This window comes from Sceloporus undulatus, chromosome 4, assembly GCF_019175285.1.
Source record: "Sceloporus undulatus isolate JIND9_A2432 ecotype Alabama chromosome 4, SceUnd_v1.1, whole genome shotgun sequence".
Lineage (NCBI taxonomy): Eukaryota > Metazoa > Chordata > Lepidosauria > Squamata > Phrynosomatidae > Sceloporus > Sceloporus undulatus.
Genome location: NC_056525.1, coordinates 178,712,495 through 178,730,641, shown reverse-complemented (window position 1 = coordinate 178,730,641; position 18,147 = coordinate 178,712,495). Strand labels below are relative to the sequence as shown.

General features: G+C 41.5%; 1 protein-coding gene across 3 annotated transcripts in view; it reads left to right on the top strand.

Moving 5' to 3' along the window:
* The first annotated feature begins 5,789 nt into the window (after positions 1 to 5,789).
* Positions 5,790 to 18,147, top strand: part of SALL3 (spalt like transcription factor 3) — a 25,050-nt gene continuing 12,692 nt past the window's right edge. For 2 of the 3 annotated variants that reach the window (XM_042466300.1, XM_042466299.1), the window contains exon 1: positions 5,790 to 5,935. In XM_042466300.1, coding sequence (XP_042322234.1) covers positions 5,857 to 5,935 — 79 coding nt within the window. In that variant the 5' untranslated portion in view covers positions 5,790 to 5,856. Of the gene's footprint in view, positions 5,936 to 15,525; positions 15,592 to 18,147 lie in introns of all 3 variants that reach the window. The other variant, XM_042466297.1, reaches the window with a different exon arrangement.

The window sequence follows — 18,147 nt, the reverse complement described above, 5'->3', positions numbered from 1 at the left end:
CTAGTCATATCTCCTCCCGAGTGCAAACTAATTTGACTTCCGAAAAGGGAGCCCTTCCTCCCACTCGCACAAATCCGGTGTGTGTGTGTGTATCTGTCTGTCTTTTACAACTGTATTTGGGAAAACTCGAAGCTTTCCCAAAGGAAAGGCGAGGCAAGGGGAAGATGGGGAGAGGAAAGCCAGGGTTGGAATAGGAAAAGAGGGGAAAGAGAGAGAAAGACGGTATGCATCCAAGGCTGTGTAAGGGATGTGCGGCCACACACACTTCCAAGAAGGAGAAACGTTTAAGAGGGAGGGGGAACCCACCCACGTCTGGGAAGTGGGAAAGCCACTTTCTGCACACGTGAGCCTCTGGGCTGGGACTGCCAAACTGGAGGGGAAGATAGGCACATATACACACGAAAGAGCAAACCTTTTCACCCTTACTTCCCCCCCCCCAAGAGAAATCAATCTTACAGATCAGCCCCCCCCCCAACTCCACTTCTCTCTGATACAAAGGCGAGGGAGACGCTTAATTCTCTCTCTCTCTCTCTCTCTCATTCATGTTCTCATAAAGTACAGGACTAATTGGTAAAATATTATTATTAAGCAGACAAAATGACTACGTGTCTTCTTCGCAGATGAAGAAGGGGGCCTGGGGAGAAAAGAAGAAGCACCATTTTGGAAGGGAAGGACAATTAACAAATTAGGTTTAATTGCAGGAGGAGGAGGAGGAGGAGGGGAGGGGGGGAGGAAAGCAAGTTTGGGGTTGACGAAGCTTCTTCCTCAGCCCCCCTCCCCCTGCCTTCCCTTTCGTGTTAAAAAGGTTTTAGGTTTTTGAGGAGGAAGAGGGGCGTGTGAAGGATCCCCGAACGCGGAGGCTGAGGGATCTGGCAACCTTACACATACCTACCTATATATATACACAGAGAGAGAGAGAGAGAGAGAGAGAGAGAGAGAGAGAGAGAGAGAGGTTGCCTATATAATACACACACACACACACACACGCATATATATATACCCAGAGAGAGAGGCTGCCCCCCTCTATCCCTATACATATACACACACACACACCTTTATACGATATCTAGAGAGAGAGAGAGAAGTTATCTATCTATCTATCTATCTATCTATCTATCTATCTATCTATCTATAATACACACACACACACATATATACCCAGAGAGAGAGAGAGGTGCCTACACACACACACACACATCTCTCCTGTCAACCACGCACGAGATATTCACTCCGAAGTCTTCGTTCCGAGTGGGAGACATTTGGGCTTCCTCTGGTTCGGTTTCAGGATTCAAGCCACGACTAGCGCAAAGTTCCCTTTCAAAAAAAAGAGTGTTTGTAATGTGTGTGAGATAAAGAGGAAGGCGAATATTCATCTAAGACTGGTCAGCTTCCATTCTTCAGAACCTGTGGGGTGTCGTTGTTATTGTTTTTAACCCTTTCTGGCTCAAGGCTATGGAATTCTGGGAGTTGGAGTTTGTTGTGGGGTCCAGAGCGGAGCCCACAACAAACTCCAACTCCCAGAATTCCATAGCCTTGAGCCAAGACAGTTAAAGCGGTGCCAAACCGCGTTATTCCTCCAGTGTGGATGCAGCCACACTCTCTCAGCCTCAGAGCCGAATCTGAACAAATCTTATAAATAAAAGCCGTGGAAAAATCCCCCTCTAGAGAAACCTTGCCAAAAAAAAAAAAAAGGTGGCCCTGTGTCGGAAATGATTTGGAGGCGTACAACAAGCAGAAAAGTTTGTCGCTGCCGTGTGTGACAAGTGTCAGGATTTGGGGAGGGGGCTTTGAAGTAAATGAAGGCGGTGGGAGACGCTTCCCGTCAATTCCCTGGAGGGTGACCCACTTCCATCGGATCCGAGGGATGGAGGGAGGACAATTGGGGGGGTTAGTCTCTCAAGAGGCAGCGCAAGAAGTTTCAGGAGTCACTCAGTGGCCTCTCCTCAGAATTAACACGGGAGTGGGCGCCTTTTCAGACGAGACGGAGAAAGACGCGAGTTCTTAATCTTAGGCTGAGCAAATGTCGGAGATACCAATCTGGCCAGGACAGCTTCTTTCAGCCGGTTGGTCATGAAACATTCAAAAGTGCCTCCGCACTCGTGTATATACACAGAGACACACTTTTGTTATTGTGCTAGACACACACATTACACACACCCTTTAATGTTTTTATTTCCTCATGGAGAGCTTTTTTTCTCTGCCTCTCAAACTCCCGCTTTTTCACTCTTTTTTCTCTTTTTTTTTCACAAATTTGGGCGATCCCCCCCCCCCCAAAAAAAGAACAGCTTCTTAACTCCCGTCCAGGCGACACACTAATTATTATTATTATTATTATTATTATTGTTATTTTAAGGACGATGATGCATTGAAATCTGGGGGCGGCAAAATTTGTGGCGGTAACTGGATCGAAACGGAAATAGAAATATTGAAACTGGGCTGAAATAACTGGGAAGAGAAACCTCGGAAGGAGTTTTTAAAAAATAAAGAAGCCAAAATATTAATAATTACTATTATGAATAATAAAAATGATTGAGTCGGTGGATGAGTCTTGTTGAATGGGCCTTTTACTTCCAAGTGAAACGTGCTTAAGATCCCAGTCAGGCTAAATAACTAAATAACTTCGAAGGAGTTGACAATAAATTATTGTATTTAACGCCGCATTGCGCCGCTGGTGTAACGCGCGTTTCACCCAAACGCGTTCCTTTCCCCCCTTTCCTTTCCTTTTCTTTTTCTTTCCACAGACAGGGATTGAAAAGGGCTAATTTGGGAAATGGGGCTGGGGTGGGAATCCGCCCCAAAGCCCTCGTAGTCGCTGAGTTGTGTCTTCCTCCCCTCCTTTTTCCCTCACCCACCCCGAAAAACAACAACTCTCCAGCCTTCTTTCGGAGCCCAAGCGATCCACCTGATGCTGGCCCTCCAAACTTTCAGGTCTTTTTGAAGCTCACTAGAGAGTAGTTCGAAAAGCCACCAAGAACAGAAAGTCCCAAATCAACCAACAGCAAGGACCAAAAAGCAAAAGCAAAAACCAGGCGTCCTCCTGTGAATTAAAAATAAAGGCTCCAAGCAGATGTGTTTGGGCTCAGACCTCCCTTCTGTTTCTGGGTTTGGGTTTCAAGCCCGATCCGGGGGAGAAAATGCTGCATTTCTTTTTCTTAAATTACAGCGGATTGCTTTTAACGGGGCTGGCTGTGTTTACTTTGTTTCTCCACAAACGGGAAGGAAAGGAGCGGGAGCATCCTGCTGGAGATGATGCTCTCTGTGGTGAAACAAGGAGGCTGGCTGCGAAAGAAAAGCCAAGTGGACGCTTTCCTGGAGGGAGAAGCTCTCTTGAAAGAAGAAGAGGATGGATCGGACTTTTGGGGGAGGGGATGCTTAGGAAACCCCTCTTCTCTCCCTCTTCTCCCCACTCCGGCCCCCTTTGCCCTCTTGCCAGGAGGGCTCCTGACCTCCGACAGGCTCCCCGACCGAGCCCTTTGGGGAAGGCGAGCGGAGTCGCCCCCCTCGGGGGCCAAAGGCCGGCTGGAAAGAAGGAAGGCCATGGCCGGAGGGAGCCCGGAGGGGAAAGGGACCCCAGAGCCACCCATGGCTCAGGCCAAGGCCGCTGGGGAAAGAGGGGGGAAAGAGGAGCCCCCAAACCTCCAAACAGGGGAGAGAGAAGGCTAGAGATGCCCATCGAGCAGAAGGGGAAAGCGGAGAGGGGTCCTCCTTCTTCCAAGCGCCAGGGAAGAAGCAGGAGAGCGGGGGAAGCCACTTGTGGCTGAGTTGCACACTTCCACGTTGAGAACCGGTGGGGATGGGAAGGGGGTGCGGACTCCTTCTACACAGTCACCTTGGGAAGGAAGGAAGGAAGGAAGGAAGGGAAATGGGGGAAAGAGAGAGAGGGAGAAGGCAAGCGGGTCAAGGAAGGGAGGGGGAAAACATGTTGGGAAGGAGTGTTTGCTGAGAGACGCTCGGGGTCGGCCTGGAGCTGATTATCCGGAGGAGAGGGAGGAAGAGGAGGAAGAGGAAAAGGAAGAAGAGGAAGAAGAAGAAGAGGAGGAGGAGGAGGTGGAGGAGGAAGAAGAAGAGGGGAAGAAAGAAGAAGAAGAAGAAAGGGAGGAGAAGGGAGAAGAAGAAAGGGAAGAGAAGGAAAAAGGGGAGGGAGGGGCAGAAAGAGAAGAAGAGGAGGAAGAAGACGAAAAGGAGGAAGAAAAGGGCGGAGAAAGAGGAGGAGGAGGAAGCGAGGCTGCTCCCAAACTTGAAAGTTTCTTCTGGGCGAAAGTAGTAGCGCCTCCCTGGCTGCGCGGATTCCTCCTTTTCCCAGCGCAAGGCAAGAGGAGGAGGAGGAGGAGGAGGCACCATCGATTGGCGAGCGCCCGGGTGCCAAGCCGCTCTCCCACCCAATCCAGATTTTGTGGGAGCGGCGGGGAAAGTGGTGAAGGAGGAGGAGGAGGAGGAGGCGTTGGCGGCGAGGGAATACCCTCCTCTCCTCCTCCTTCCCTCCTGCCCCCCCCAAACAGCCAGCCAGCCAGTCCCCCCCACCATCCCCTTCGCCCACCACCAGCACCACACCCCCCTCAAAGCCTGGCTGGGGGTCGTCGGAGGTTTTTCACTCTCTCTCTCTCTGTCTCTCTGCTTCCTTCCTTCCTTCCCTCCTTCCTTCCTTCTTTCCTCCCCCCCAGCGGTTGCCTCTCCCTCTCCAAACAAAAGCGGGACCCGAGCGGAGAAGGGAGAGTCCGGACAAGTGGAGAAGAGGAGGAGGAGGAGTGGCACCGAAAAGGAGAGCCTTTCTCTTTCTCCATCCCCTCCCCAAACCCACAAACCCTGGGAAAAGTCTCCCTGCAACCTGCCTCAGAAGAGAGAGAGAGAGAGAGAATGAGAGAAAGGAGCGAGGAGGAAGAAAACTTCCGACTCCAGGAGGACAGGAAGTGAGCCGAAGAAGCGGAGGCACCGACAGCTCTCCTCCTGGAAGAGAGAGAGAGAAAAGAGGCAGCAAAACAAAGAAGGGAGGAGAAGAGTCTTGGGAAGGAGAAGCGCAAGAGCCTGCGGAAAGAACAAGGCGACGGAAAGCCAGCCAAAGTTTTTCTTTCTCCCCCCTTTCCTCCTTTTTTAGCTTTGTGTTGTTGTTGTTGTTGTTGCTCTTCGCAACTCCTCCCGATGGAGGAGGAAAGGAAGCGCCGCCCAGACTAACTTCTGTTCGGAGAGGAAACCTGAAGGACAATAATAATAATAATAATAACAATAATAGGGGCTGAGTCTTCGAAATTTGGAGGAAGAGAAAAGAAAAAAAAGGGGGGGAAAGGACGGGAGGAAGAAGGAGGAGGAGAAGAAAAGGCAAGAGAGGAAAGGAAGAGGAAAGGACAGCCACGGAGATGACGGCAGTGAAGCGCTGGCACCTCTGTTGCGTAAAGTGAGCCAAGAGAGAGAGACACACACACACAGAGACAGAGAGAGAGAGCGGTCCTTGGGTGTTGTTGTTGTGTGTGTGTGTGTTGTGTGGCTGCAGTGGTCCGAGGGGCACCTAATTGCCTGGCGCTCCCCCTCATTTGCATCGATGCCTCCCGAGCCCCCCTGGAGCCCCGCCAATCCCGGCTCCTCCAGGACCCCAGCCTCCTGCTGCCTCCTGCCTTCCTAATCCCGCCGCGTCCCCTCCGCTGCTCGCCTTCCAAGTCCTCCTGCTGGACCAGGGGCAGAAAAGGGCTGGGGCTGGGGGGAGTCTGAAGCCTCTTTTGGGACCCCCACCTCCTTACCTCCCTCCCTCCCCCCCCCCCTAAGGCCCCCCCGAGCCACCCCCCCCCCCCCCAGCCAGCCCCGGCTCCCTCCTCTCGCTGATGTCTCTGCGAAAAGCCAGAGGAAAGCGACGGCGCAGCTAGCAGCATGTCTCGGCGCAAGCAAGCCAAGCCCCAGCATCTCAAGTCGGACGAGGAGCTGCAAGCGGAGCTGGCCTCGGAGCAAGGTAAGGGGAGCCTGGGCGGGAGGGGCTTCTTTTTAGGGGCTGGGTGCGGCTGGCGCTTGTTTCCTGGTCCAGAGTTTAGTCGCAGGAGAAGGAAAGAAGGAAGTTTAAAGTTGAACAGCGCAGTCTGGGGGGTCTTTTTTTGGGGGGGAAGGAGCCGCTTAGCTTCACACTGCAGGAAGAATCCAGTTTGACGCCGCTTGAACCGCCAGGGCTCCATGCTATGGAATCCTGGGAACTTTGATATATATATATATATATATATATATAGTTCTGCGCTGTGTAGTTTTGTGTCCAGTGCTCGCCCGAACAGGGTTGGGCTTTTGAAGCTGCATCCACACTGGGAGAAATAAGCCGGTTTGGCACCGCTTTGACTCTTTTTTGTCTGAATGCTATGGAATTCTGGGAGTTGGAGTTTGTCGTGGCTTCACTTGTCTGGCTCAAGGATTTCTCCAGTGGGGATGCAGCCTTGGTCTTTTCCCTTCTTTCTCCAAAGCAAAAAAAAAAAAGGCTACGAATGAAGGAGGGGAAAGAAGGCCCTCCTCTGCTCCCCAATTTCCCCAGAGTTTGAATCCTTGAATCCTCCGGAAGCGGCCCTCAGGGAAGCGGCGGCTTCCATCCCTCCTGACCACAAATAACAATAAATAAGCCCCAGGAGGGCCTTTCTTCACCTCCTTTCTTCCTTCCTTCCTTCCTTCGGCCCTGAGGGAAAAAGGGGGGAATAAAATAAAGTCACATAAAAAGTCCTGCTGCTGGTTTTTGGTCCCAAGTTTAAAACTCCGCTGCACCCGCGCTGCCGAATTAAGGTCCCTTTTGGCCCCACTTTGCCACGGCGCAATGCTATGGCATTTTGGGAATTGTAGTTCCGCAAACTACAGTTCCCAGAATCCCACAGCATTGAGCCGCGTGGCAGTTAAAGTGGTGCCAAAAGAGACTAATTCGGCAGTGCAGATGCGACCCGCCTATTATGGAGGCATTTCCCGCTCAGGTTGAGTAACACCTGAGGTGGAAAAATGGCCATTTCCCAGAGGGAAGGGATGGAGAAGTGGGGGAGTGGAAGATGGCTCCTGAAAGGCCAGGGGCTCAACTTTCTTCCCTCAGACACCCAAAGCAAAAAGATTAGGGAGGCCCAGAGGTCTGGGAAAGGTTTTGTTTGTTTCTTCCTCTACTCCCAGGACACACAACACACACTACACAACACCTGGGCCCTTCCTCCAGAGAAAGAGGCCTCTGGGTGGGAGGTTATGGGGTCAGAGAAAGGTGTGGTGTGTCCCCCAAATAAAGAGAGGGGGGTCAGGTTAAGGGAAGAGAGATTTCTTGTTAATGTCAGGGAAAGAACTGGGAATTATTATGGAGGCCTGAGGTGGCCCATTTGTCCCTGAGCCTTAGGTTGCCCCAAGCCCACTTTCCCTGGCCAATCTCTCTTGCCTCTTGTGTGGGTTTCTATATAGGATCTCAGGGGGGCCCTCAGTTGCTAGCAAGGTCCTGAGAGGGATTTATTGGGGCCTCTGGGTGCCAAAGCAGGACCAAAATACCCCCAAACATGCCAAGTTTGATTTCAACAGGGTTTGGTGGTAGTAGCCACTAGTCACATTGTTTCTGAGGATTGTTTCAAACACTATTTAACTGCATGTGGTTTCCTTTTAACCTCAAAAGTTGCACTTCTTTTTTCCCAGTGGTGAAGGCACAAGTCTTCTCAAAGAAAGTTCTCCCTTTCTCTCTCTTGCAGTTACTTATCACTTGCATTTCTAGCCCAACCAGGTCACCATTGTTTTGGAGTGGGTTTTTTCCCCTTCTTCTTATCAACACATGCTTTATCCAGCCTTCTTTTCTTTAACTTTACCCAAGAAAAGCAAACAACAACAGTGCTTCAGGAAAAGAAAAGAGTTCCATTTTGGGAAAGCGACTCCCCCAAAAAGAATTGTTAACCGTTTTAAAATAAACTTTACAGCTTTTACATTTAGGGTAACAGGAGCTGGCTTTGGTAAAGATTAAAGCCTCTGTTAGATTGGGGGAAATGGTTGGTGTTTCGACACATATCCCTTTCCTTTCCCTGAAAGGACTCCAAAAAGAGAAATGCAAAAAGCGAGGGTGAAAACTCACCATAGCAATGAAACAAGTTCCCTGAGTGATAAAATAATGTGAAACATATTTTAATATTAACAGCCCTTTTGGGGGGTTAAAAAGTACTTTAATGGAAGCAGATTGCCATATGAACCCCTCCTTCCCACAGCATTGTGTGGTTTTTTATATTCATGGTAGATTTTAAGGTCTTTGGTGTAAAAATTTACAAAGCATTCTTAAAAGTTAAGAGGAGGAGGGATCCTCACTGTCTTCATTGTGGCACTCCTTGTGAGTTAATAAATCGAAGAAAATTGTTCAACTAGGAGGGCTTTTTGTGTGTGTGTGTGTGTGTGTGTTGTTTAGAGACACTTCTATATGTAGCCATGTCACCCTAGATTAGAACAGGAGATATGCTAAAAAGAAACGCTTGCATATGGTGTGTAGATTAAGGACAAAGAATCTTTTTGTCATGGAAATGGTTTCTCTCTCCTTTTTTTCCCCTTCTTTCTTTCTTTTCATTCTTTTTTTTTTAGGGTTTTTTGTTTTGTTTACTTCATCACATAGAATTTCTCACACTTGGTTTGTTTTGTATTGCCCTCAATGACTACATGATCAAATGAATGGATTTATTTCTGCCGAATGAGAAAGACAGTCCTTCCCATCAAAAGGACTACATTGCATCCCAGGGAGGGATTTTTTTAAAGCGTTTGTTATTGTGGTCCCTTGAATGGTTGGGGTTTTTCATAGCAGCCTCAAAATCCCAACAGTGTAAATAACTTGTCTGCTTTAGACAGTTATGATTTAAAAATGCACTAGGCTCCTTTTAAATAAATAAATAAATGCATATAGAGTATAACATTTTCTCCAGGTATTTGGTAACAAGTGGAAGTAGTGCTTCAACTACACGTTGCACTTTCATTTTCAGGAATTATATGAATAGAGTGGTATATTTATATTACAGTATAGGTAGCTATATGAGTCCAGTGTTCCTTATTTATATCTAATTAGGTGTATATATCTTTTTATCTTTACTTCAAGCAGCTATACGAAAGAGTTCAGACATATCTTGCAAAGTCAGACTCCCTTCATTTCAGTTCACTGCTATATTCAAGGCATTGCTACAGTTCCTGGTTCTTCTTTTGCAACAGGCCAGAAATTAGCCCACAGCCATATCAAAAGGCTCAAAAGTACATTTGTAACATTTCTTTTTTAAAATGAAATGTTATTCTGTGAATGTATATTTAATCTTCAAAGAGTTTTAAACTTATTAGTCTTATTATTTTAACTTGCTAATAAAATATTGCTAAGAGAGCTTGGTTTTTGTTTTAATTTTAAGAACAGGAATCTCATTTGATGCTGCTGCATTTCGAATGTAGTTTCATTAAGAAAAGCTGTTGAGACTGAATATTCTCTCTTGTTTTGATAACAGATATTCTGTGACACAGTAGCAAAAAGAAACCTGACAGTTTGACAAAGTGGAGGATAAACATTAGGCCATATTTAAAGTTACAGGACGGCCGGTCAATTTAGGTGGCAACGTTACAATAGAAGTTTCAGGAACGCAGTAAAGAATGGTTGAAGTATCATGAAATAAAAAAATAAAATATCCCCAGGTATGTGGGATGTGACAGCCATGCAGAATAACATTTTACTGTTTTTGAGATGTTTGTCGTGGAAAAGATAGCCCATACCTTTGGTAATGTGGGAAACGAATGCTTACATGCAGTGGCTAATTAGAATCTGCATAGCTTTTATGCTGACAAGTAGTGAACAAAAGGTATTTATGCACAAAATGTTTTGGAGGGTGCCATATTGGGGGAGGGAATGTCATTATGAAGAGTGGCACAATAACCAAAGGAGTTGCTATAAAACCCAATATGGTAAATTTGCTGTTCTCATGTGCTGAATGAGTTTAATGTGAAATATCAGGAGACTTTATATTGTCATTGAAACGATTCCCTCTAAATCAACAGATTACTAGTAGTAGGAGGAACCTTGGTTTGTTAAAGCAAATAGGAACACTGTACATATGTCTGACCAAATGCATTCACAAGTTTTTGGGGGGGGGGTTTGGCAGAGGTGGTGGTGCTTACAAAGTGGAAATGAGCAGAAATGGGATTCAAAACAATTATTACACAATATTTTGAGAATGCATTTTTTCTCTCTCTTTAAAGTAACATTATTAGTAGCCTGGCTTAAGTTTAAAGAGAAGCATCTCTTATAATAATGTCACGTGGCTGGAGAAATGTTGAATGAAACATTCACCTTATACTAAAAATTTTGCTTTTATACTTGAAATGTTTCCCTTTAAATTTTACTCACTGGGATTTGTACTTGTATATTTGAAATAATATATTTTGGACATCTGGAGGCTCATTCAGTTCTAGATATTTTGGAGCTTTTTTTAATACTTCCATTTCTTTGTAATACGACCAATTACTGTGTGCATTTGTTCACCATAAGAGAGTTTAACATTTCAATACTTATTAATGCATATCAAAATTATAAAGGTAAAACACTGCATGTTCTACTTGCTGTTATTCTATGACATGTAATACCCTTCAGAGCATGAGAAGAAGAGACGGCAGTCACACAATTAAACATGAAGGTGGATAACTTTTGGCAAAAATAATGTTTAAAATAAAGAAGTGGGTCCTTTTTTCAGATTATAAATAATCTGCCAAAAGGTTCAGTTAGTTAATAATTAGTCTGAAGAAAGGGAATTATCTTTTTTGTTAAAGTACTTTTACACCTATATTACACAGTTGCATTACAATTTCAATCAAATGTTGCATACTGTTTTAGAACTCCCTCAGAGTATGGTTTATGAGTAAGAATTAATTAAAACATTTAATATGTTAGCATTTGAATAATAAAGCAAGTTAAAGAGATGCAGATTCCTTTGTGTGTTAATGCCAGAGATGTCTCTTCAAGGAGGCAGTGAAACATATGCTTTCCAGGAGTAAGAGATGTTCTTGGAAATCGTAATTTATATAATTTATACAATAAATATCAGCTGATGGTTCATATTCCTAAAAAATAAATATTGACCACTTTACTTGGCAAAATGATTTTAATTATAAATATTTGTAATGCTGTCTCTCTTCATTTTTAAATACAAATATTCAGAAATTGTGAACGATCAGAATTCAATTGGGTACTAGATCTGTTGAAGCATTGAGAAAACAGAGGGTTTCATTTCATTACATGATTTGTTGACTGAATGCCAAACCAACAGTAGCATATCTAGAGAACATTCATTAGTAAGAACAAGATCCATTCAGTTTTGCTGATAATAAAGCAGATCTGCTGTGATATTGGATTAAGTATCTTCTAACACACTTCGAATAAACCAGGAACTGGCAGGGGAAGGAAATTATTAAAATGATGTGTTTTGTTTGCAAAATGTTAAGTTTTGCAAATAGTGAAGGAAGATTTGTGTGTCTTCAAGTCACCTGTCAGCTTCTGGCAACCTCATGAATTTCGTAGTTTTTCCTTAGGCAAGGAGGTGGTTTTGGCAGTTCCTTCCTCTGAAATATAGCCTACAGCAGTATGTTGTGCTGCAAAAAATGTCAGAATGCAGATCCAAAACTATGCTCTTTCAAATTTGTAGTTATGCTTACGTTTCGTAACATTGGATTATGTACCTTCTAACATACTTTGTTACGTTTCATATGTAGTTATGCTTACGTTTCATATGAAACGTAACGAAGTATGTTAGAAGATACTAAATCCAACATTTACGTTGTCGACAAAGTTTATCCTCAAAAGGCGATTTATTTGTTTATATATTTATTTGGCCCTAGAAAAATAATTCAACATTGGTGAAAAGGAAGTTTATGCTGTCCACCATGAATTTCTTTGAAAGCAATCTCCTTGAGATCTATTGGTTGTTGTGTGTGTGTTTTGTTTTGTTTTGTTTTGAAATCATAGCTCAACTGCAAAATTACTGGTAATCATAGCATACAGATAACTGTAGAAAATATAAACATTAATGATCTTTTTTTTTTTTTTTTTGGCCAAATACTTTATCAGCAAAGAGCACCAGACTTTTTGTCTAATTTCTGTATATAGCAAGAGTAGCAATGCAGAACTCAAACACAGTTCTTGTTTTTTTAAAAAAAAAAAGTTTTGCCTGTTCAGGTGTTTTTTGTTTTTTCCTTTAAAAAATGGGACTGTCTGTAGTCAGCTGAAAGGCAGAACAATATCTGCATATTTATCAAAGTAATGCCTCCCTTCTTAATACAGTGCAGACACACAACGTATTACTTTCTGCTTCCTGTGCTGAAGTGCTGAATGCACTACAGAGAAGTTTTCTGTTTGTTGTCAGTGAAAAGGTGGGACTGCATGGAGTGCCAACAAGCATCCGATGGACTCTCCCTGAGGGTGGGTAGTTAGAAGTGCTTTGACAAGGTTTGCTGATTTAACCTTTGCCTGCTTTGCCCTGCCAGGGGTGGCCACTAGATGTCAAGCTCATAATACAATTAGTACATCTGTGCAGTTGACCTTGGCAAGCACAGCTTACCACTTGTTCTGTTAAGTGTTAACACCAAATCTAGAGTGTTAACTAGAGATTCTTGTGAGTTTTGGTACGTTCTGCGCAGCTTATCAAGTGCTCATCTACTTCAACATGAGTGTTTACAATCCCAAAGAAGGTGGAGGGTGGGTTCTTTTATGCAGCCTTTAATTGCTTAATTAACCTTGCCACGGCTGACGCAGCTTTTCTTTGGCTAATTGCAATGACTTTTGTCATTCTTTTTCTTAATAAAAAGACCTCAGAATAACAGGTTCTGACCGTATTTCTCTTTAGGTATCTGTATCTAGCATGATGGCAACTGATTCATTTTGTGTGTTAGGTGTATTAGTTTGTCTGCTCAGAAGGATTTTCAGGGCTGAGGCAAACCAGTGAGACTTTACTAGACTGTCAAGGCTGGAGTTCAGAACTGATCTTGAAACATGCACATATAGAAAAAGCTCCACTGCCATTAGTGAGCACCTCTGATTGGTTCTGTAGAAAGGTCTACAGTATCAAGATTATAGTCAACGTTTTCTGTTTTCAGAGCATCAATATTAGTAAGGTACTTAGTTTAAAATGGCTGGGCAATGTGCATGAAATTGGGAAGTCACTGTAAGCTTTTCTCTTACTCTGTTATATTGTTGTTCATGTTTTAATGTGAAAACATGATATAAACTTTGCCACAGAAACTGTGAATTAAATCATATGGTCTGCATCCATAATGCAGGGGGAAAATGCAGTTTGACAGCACTTCAACTGCTGTGGTTCAGTGCTATGGAATCCTGAGATTTGTAGTTTGTTGTGATGCCAGAATTCTCTGACAGAGAAAGTTAAACATCTCACAAAACTACAGCTTCCACAATTCCACAACACTGAGCCATGGCAGTTAAAACAGCATCAAACTGCATTAATTCTGCCATGCTGATTCAGCTATGGAGTCCAACCACTGAATCCTTTAGTTGTTGTACCTATTCAGTAACTGATGGAATAGATATATACTCTAGGTTGGGACTAACAACCAAGATCCAAGTCATTGTCTACCACCTGTTAACTAAAACTGCATTGTTATGCTTTAATGTATGACAAAGATGGGATTTTCCAGGTAGTCAAAACAGTGTGAAATAGTTGATATCTTTCTTTTATGTTCACACAAAGGTCCTAGTATATCCTTAGGTACAGCATATGTTTGAAACAGAAAGTATTTGGTGACTATTCCACAGGTAGCTGTTAACTTAAATTGTGAAATTTAGGCCACTAAATAGAGCAAAATACATGCACTAGGTCAGTGCAAGTTTTGCATAGCAAGAGTGCCCTCCACTGTTCACACTCATATTATCAGCTTATGGGGGCCTTTGGAAAAGGGACAAAAAATTTTCTATTGCGTCTGGAATTTCTTCTACGTTGTTAAACACAGTAGGAGTCTCTATTTGTCTCCTCCTGTTTCACAGCTTGGGCTCAGTATGTGATAATTCATCTTTCTTTATGGGATTCAAAGCTATCATAAAAGAGTTTAAAAGAATTAATTTGAGAGAAAATGTTTTCATTTTTAAAAGACGTGATGCATCTTTGAGAGATATTCCAGCTAAAGTGAAAAGATAATTCAATTATCTGTAATATGAATATATGATACAGTATTAGAATTGCTCAGTTAAAAAAAAAGAAAAGCAGATAATTGAGAGTTTTACAGTCATAATATAGTTTTAATAAGTAAAATTATATTTTAAAATATGTTAGAAAAATATTTTGTCATTCTGACAAACCGAGTGTGAAAAACCTGTCAGTCTTTATTTGAGTAGTTGTCAGTAACCAGAAAGCTTAATTGGATGAAAAAATGGCTAATTCCCATGTTTTACATTGTGTTATACATTCTAGAACCTTCTACATCTTTGGTTTGGTTTCAGGTTTTAAAGCTATGCGCATTGTACGGATAAGTATATTTTTGGTTCATTTTGAATTAGTGCAAATTTTCTAGAAGTTGACTAATGGGGCTTAATCCTGGGATGAAGGAAATGAATTTATTTCTAAATTCATATAATATTTTTCTATCATATATATGCTGAAGAAGACATTTGGTTCCCAGACATTTAGTGCTTTGCATAATGTAGAAATAAAACATAATATCTTTGGGTCTCCCTTATTTTCAACCAACATCAGGTGAAAAAGCAGCATAAATCTATTTACTATAGCAATCTTGTTTTTTCCCAATATGGTCAACATTTTTTTCTTTTTCCTGTTGATGTCTATGTCCATTTTGAAATAGGTTCAATAATTTAGCAGAATATGAGAAACAAAATTAATGATAAAGCCAGATTACATTAGAGAATACCACTTTGAATTGTAATTATCTATATAGCCAATAATTGTAAAGGATCTCACAAATAAAATTAGAAATTGTATGATTAAAAAAAATAGAGAGACAAAAAGGAGTTCGAGCAGAATAGATTTTTGTACTATCCATATTATACAATCCCAAAACATAAACTGCATTACTTTCAGTGCCTACATACACATAAACACAGAGACAGATAGATATGCCTTTGGAGGTGAGGAAGCAAGAAAAGGCAAATAGGCTCTTGAGAGTTTTATTCGACATGTACAAATGTTGCTTTGCTATCAGAGATAAGGGAAAGAGTGTATGATACCTTTTCTTCTTTAAAAAAGTGGGCTTTACATGGTCCTTTCTAGTATTGTTCCTACAGTTAGTACAGATTACAGGGTTTTTTTTAAAAAAAAAGTTAATCTTGAAGACAATTTTATGATAGTTAAATAGAATATTTATTCTGTTGTGTTATTAGTTGGCTGTTGTGACTCTAGGGAAAACCTGTAGTACTTGCAGTTGAAGGGGAAAATATATCTTGCTCTTTTTAAAAAGTTGGAACAGGATATATTAACATCCTTCATATGCAAAGGAATAAAGCTGGCATAACTGTGAGCTGAAGATGTTTTCTGATGTTAATTAAAAATGCTGCCTATTCCATATTTTTTTTCCCACCCCCCTTTTCTCTCTCTGCAGAGATGAATATGTTTCATATAGAGGTGTATTGCTCACCACCTAAACATTTGACAAGTACCCTTAAAGGTAATTCAGTACTTTCTTACAGTGATATTGCTCCACTGAGATATCGAGTGTCAGTTTTCACTGGCATTCCTAACTGGAACCTGTGGTCCAACAGCACCAGTCATCTTAAATTTTCATTGGATTTAATACAAATGTTTTGATTTACACCATTGATAATGGAGCATTTTATGTTTGACATGCACACAGAAAAATTCTTCCATATCATGTGGAGAATCTGTCATATAGGTACGAACCGAGACAATATTTCACAGCCTTAGTCCTGAACAAGTCAGTGATTTATAGAAAACACATATGAGTCGTGGCTAAAAGTTATTACCAGGGTCTTTATAAACTTCAAGCAGATTTTTTTTCTCATCTCTAGCCTGATAAAGATTTCTGGTGATTCAAAATCAAAATCTTTTATGCATTTGTGACACTTTCATTGTTCCCAGTAAAGACATTGGCAATAGTCTATGAAAGTGAAGCAAGCTTAAGTGATTATAGCTGTATGTGGTTGCAAACAACAGGATTATATTAGAAGTAACTTCATCAAATTCAGCTAAGAATCCAGATTTTAAAATAACTCTTTGAGTGGACATTGTGTAAAGTATTTTATACTGACTTTTCTATGTACATTAAAAGTGTGTCTGTGAGTGTGAACCCAGGTATTCATTCCTGCTAACAAAAATGTAAAACCCTTTTGCTTTAAATTTAAAACCTGATCACATTCAGAATTCCAGCTCTGTTATTTTAAAGGTTAAAATGACAAAGTTAGCACGCTGGATGTGATTAGACTTTAACTTGCTCCGGACAAGCATATTTAGGCAGTATAAAAATGTTTCGGGCAACAAAATGTTGTTATATAGACTATTTTAATCAAAAGCATGGGGTAAATTCTGTTTAAAAATCAGTCACAAAGCCTGATTCTATAGGGATTTTCATTTGAATATCAAAAATTCCAAACTATCACTGTATATTTCATTCTTGCATTATTTATTTATTTCCCTAAGTCGTTTAGATAGCCTTAATTTGCCCTTTGCTTTCCTCTTTACAGGACAACTAGATATTATTATTTCAGTGCAGAGTAGTATTTTTACCTCAATGTATATATAAATAAGAATGAAATTACTTAGTACTATATAGAGAGTAAGCTGCAAATTATTCTAAAATGAAAATAAATGTCGATCATATTTTGTGAATTTTTCTTTTTTTCCCTTACAAGCGTTGTTACAGTCATAGCCTAAAGTGTCTGTATGACACATGTGATGCACATTTTCTTTTAGTCTTCAGAAATATTTTTAGTATTAAAATAATATATCTGAAGAAATGAAGTTTTAAGAAAAATGTCCCTATGTTTTCAGACTGCGATTTTATTTTATTCTATTTAGGTACTGTAAAAGGATTAGTTCTGAAAAATTACCTTGACTATATCTCTTTATAAATAGACAGCATTTATTTCTCAATTTTAAATGAAACTTTGCTTTTTTTGCCAATAGATTGTGATTTAAAAGGTAAATATTGTCTTATCAGTCAGAAAAAGACCAACATCATGACATTTAATTTGAGGGTTTTCATTTGTTTTTGTAAATTCAGGGATAAACTTGGGCCCAAGGTAGTCTGTAAAAATGAATGTCATATTAAATTTGAACTTGAGACTATATTATTTTGCTTCATTGGCATTTTAGCATATATTCACCAAGGACAGGAGTACCCCATTGTATCCTTTTAAATAAAATTGGGTTAAGGCAAACTTATTTATCCAAACCACTTCCCAATGAGCCCTATGGCTGGAACAGATTTATCTCTCAGTTCCTTCAACTAGGTCTGGTACTCTACACCTATTTGGGTCTTATAAAACATGGTGCACCTTGGCTGACAGAAGACTTTCTTCCTATAGCAGTCTCTCTGATCCCATGTTAATGCTACATAGAGGGACTCTGATTAAACGGGTGAGCTCTGGTTTTGGAAGGATGGTAGATTCCCAAAAAATAGACGAGGACACCTTTTCTGAGTGGAAAGAAAGCACATCCTGGAGTCACTCCCAACTGCTGCACAAACGGCTTACACCACTTTAGTTCAGATAGTAGATTCTGGTTAGTGTGCATAAATTATAACCAAAGTCATGGATTGAACTTCCAAATGTATAAGCACGCTATGGTGTAGAGCTGCTTGTCTGTTTTAATTTCCATGTGCTCAGCAGTTCAATCCCCACTAGGACCAGTGGCCTCCAGAGGCAGTGTGATGGTCCTAACTTGTTTTCTGTTCAGAAATACAGTTACCAGAAACCATGAATTTAATGCCTCTGTAGGCTACCATTTCCAATTCTTCCCCACTCCCCTTTGTTATTGGCTGATTCGGTTCATGGCAAAGTTTGATATCACACTACATCATAGTTAAATTTTCTTAATCACATATCAAGGATGGTAGGGCTTGTTTAATTATTCTCATTCTTATACCCTACTGCCTTATCTGATGCTGAATACCTTTTGCCTTATTGTGAAATGATTTGCCATATATGGGATATAATATATCACATAATTAGTTGAGAATGGTCTAAGAAATAATTGAGTTTGTGGA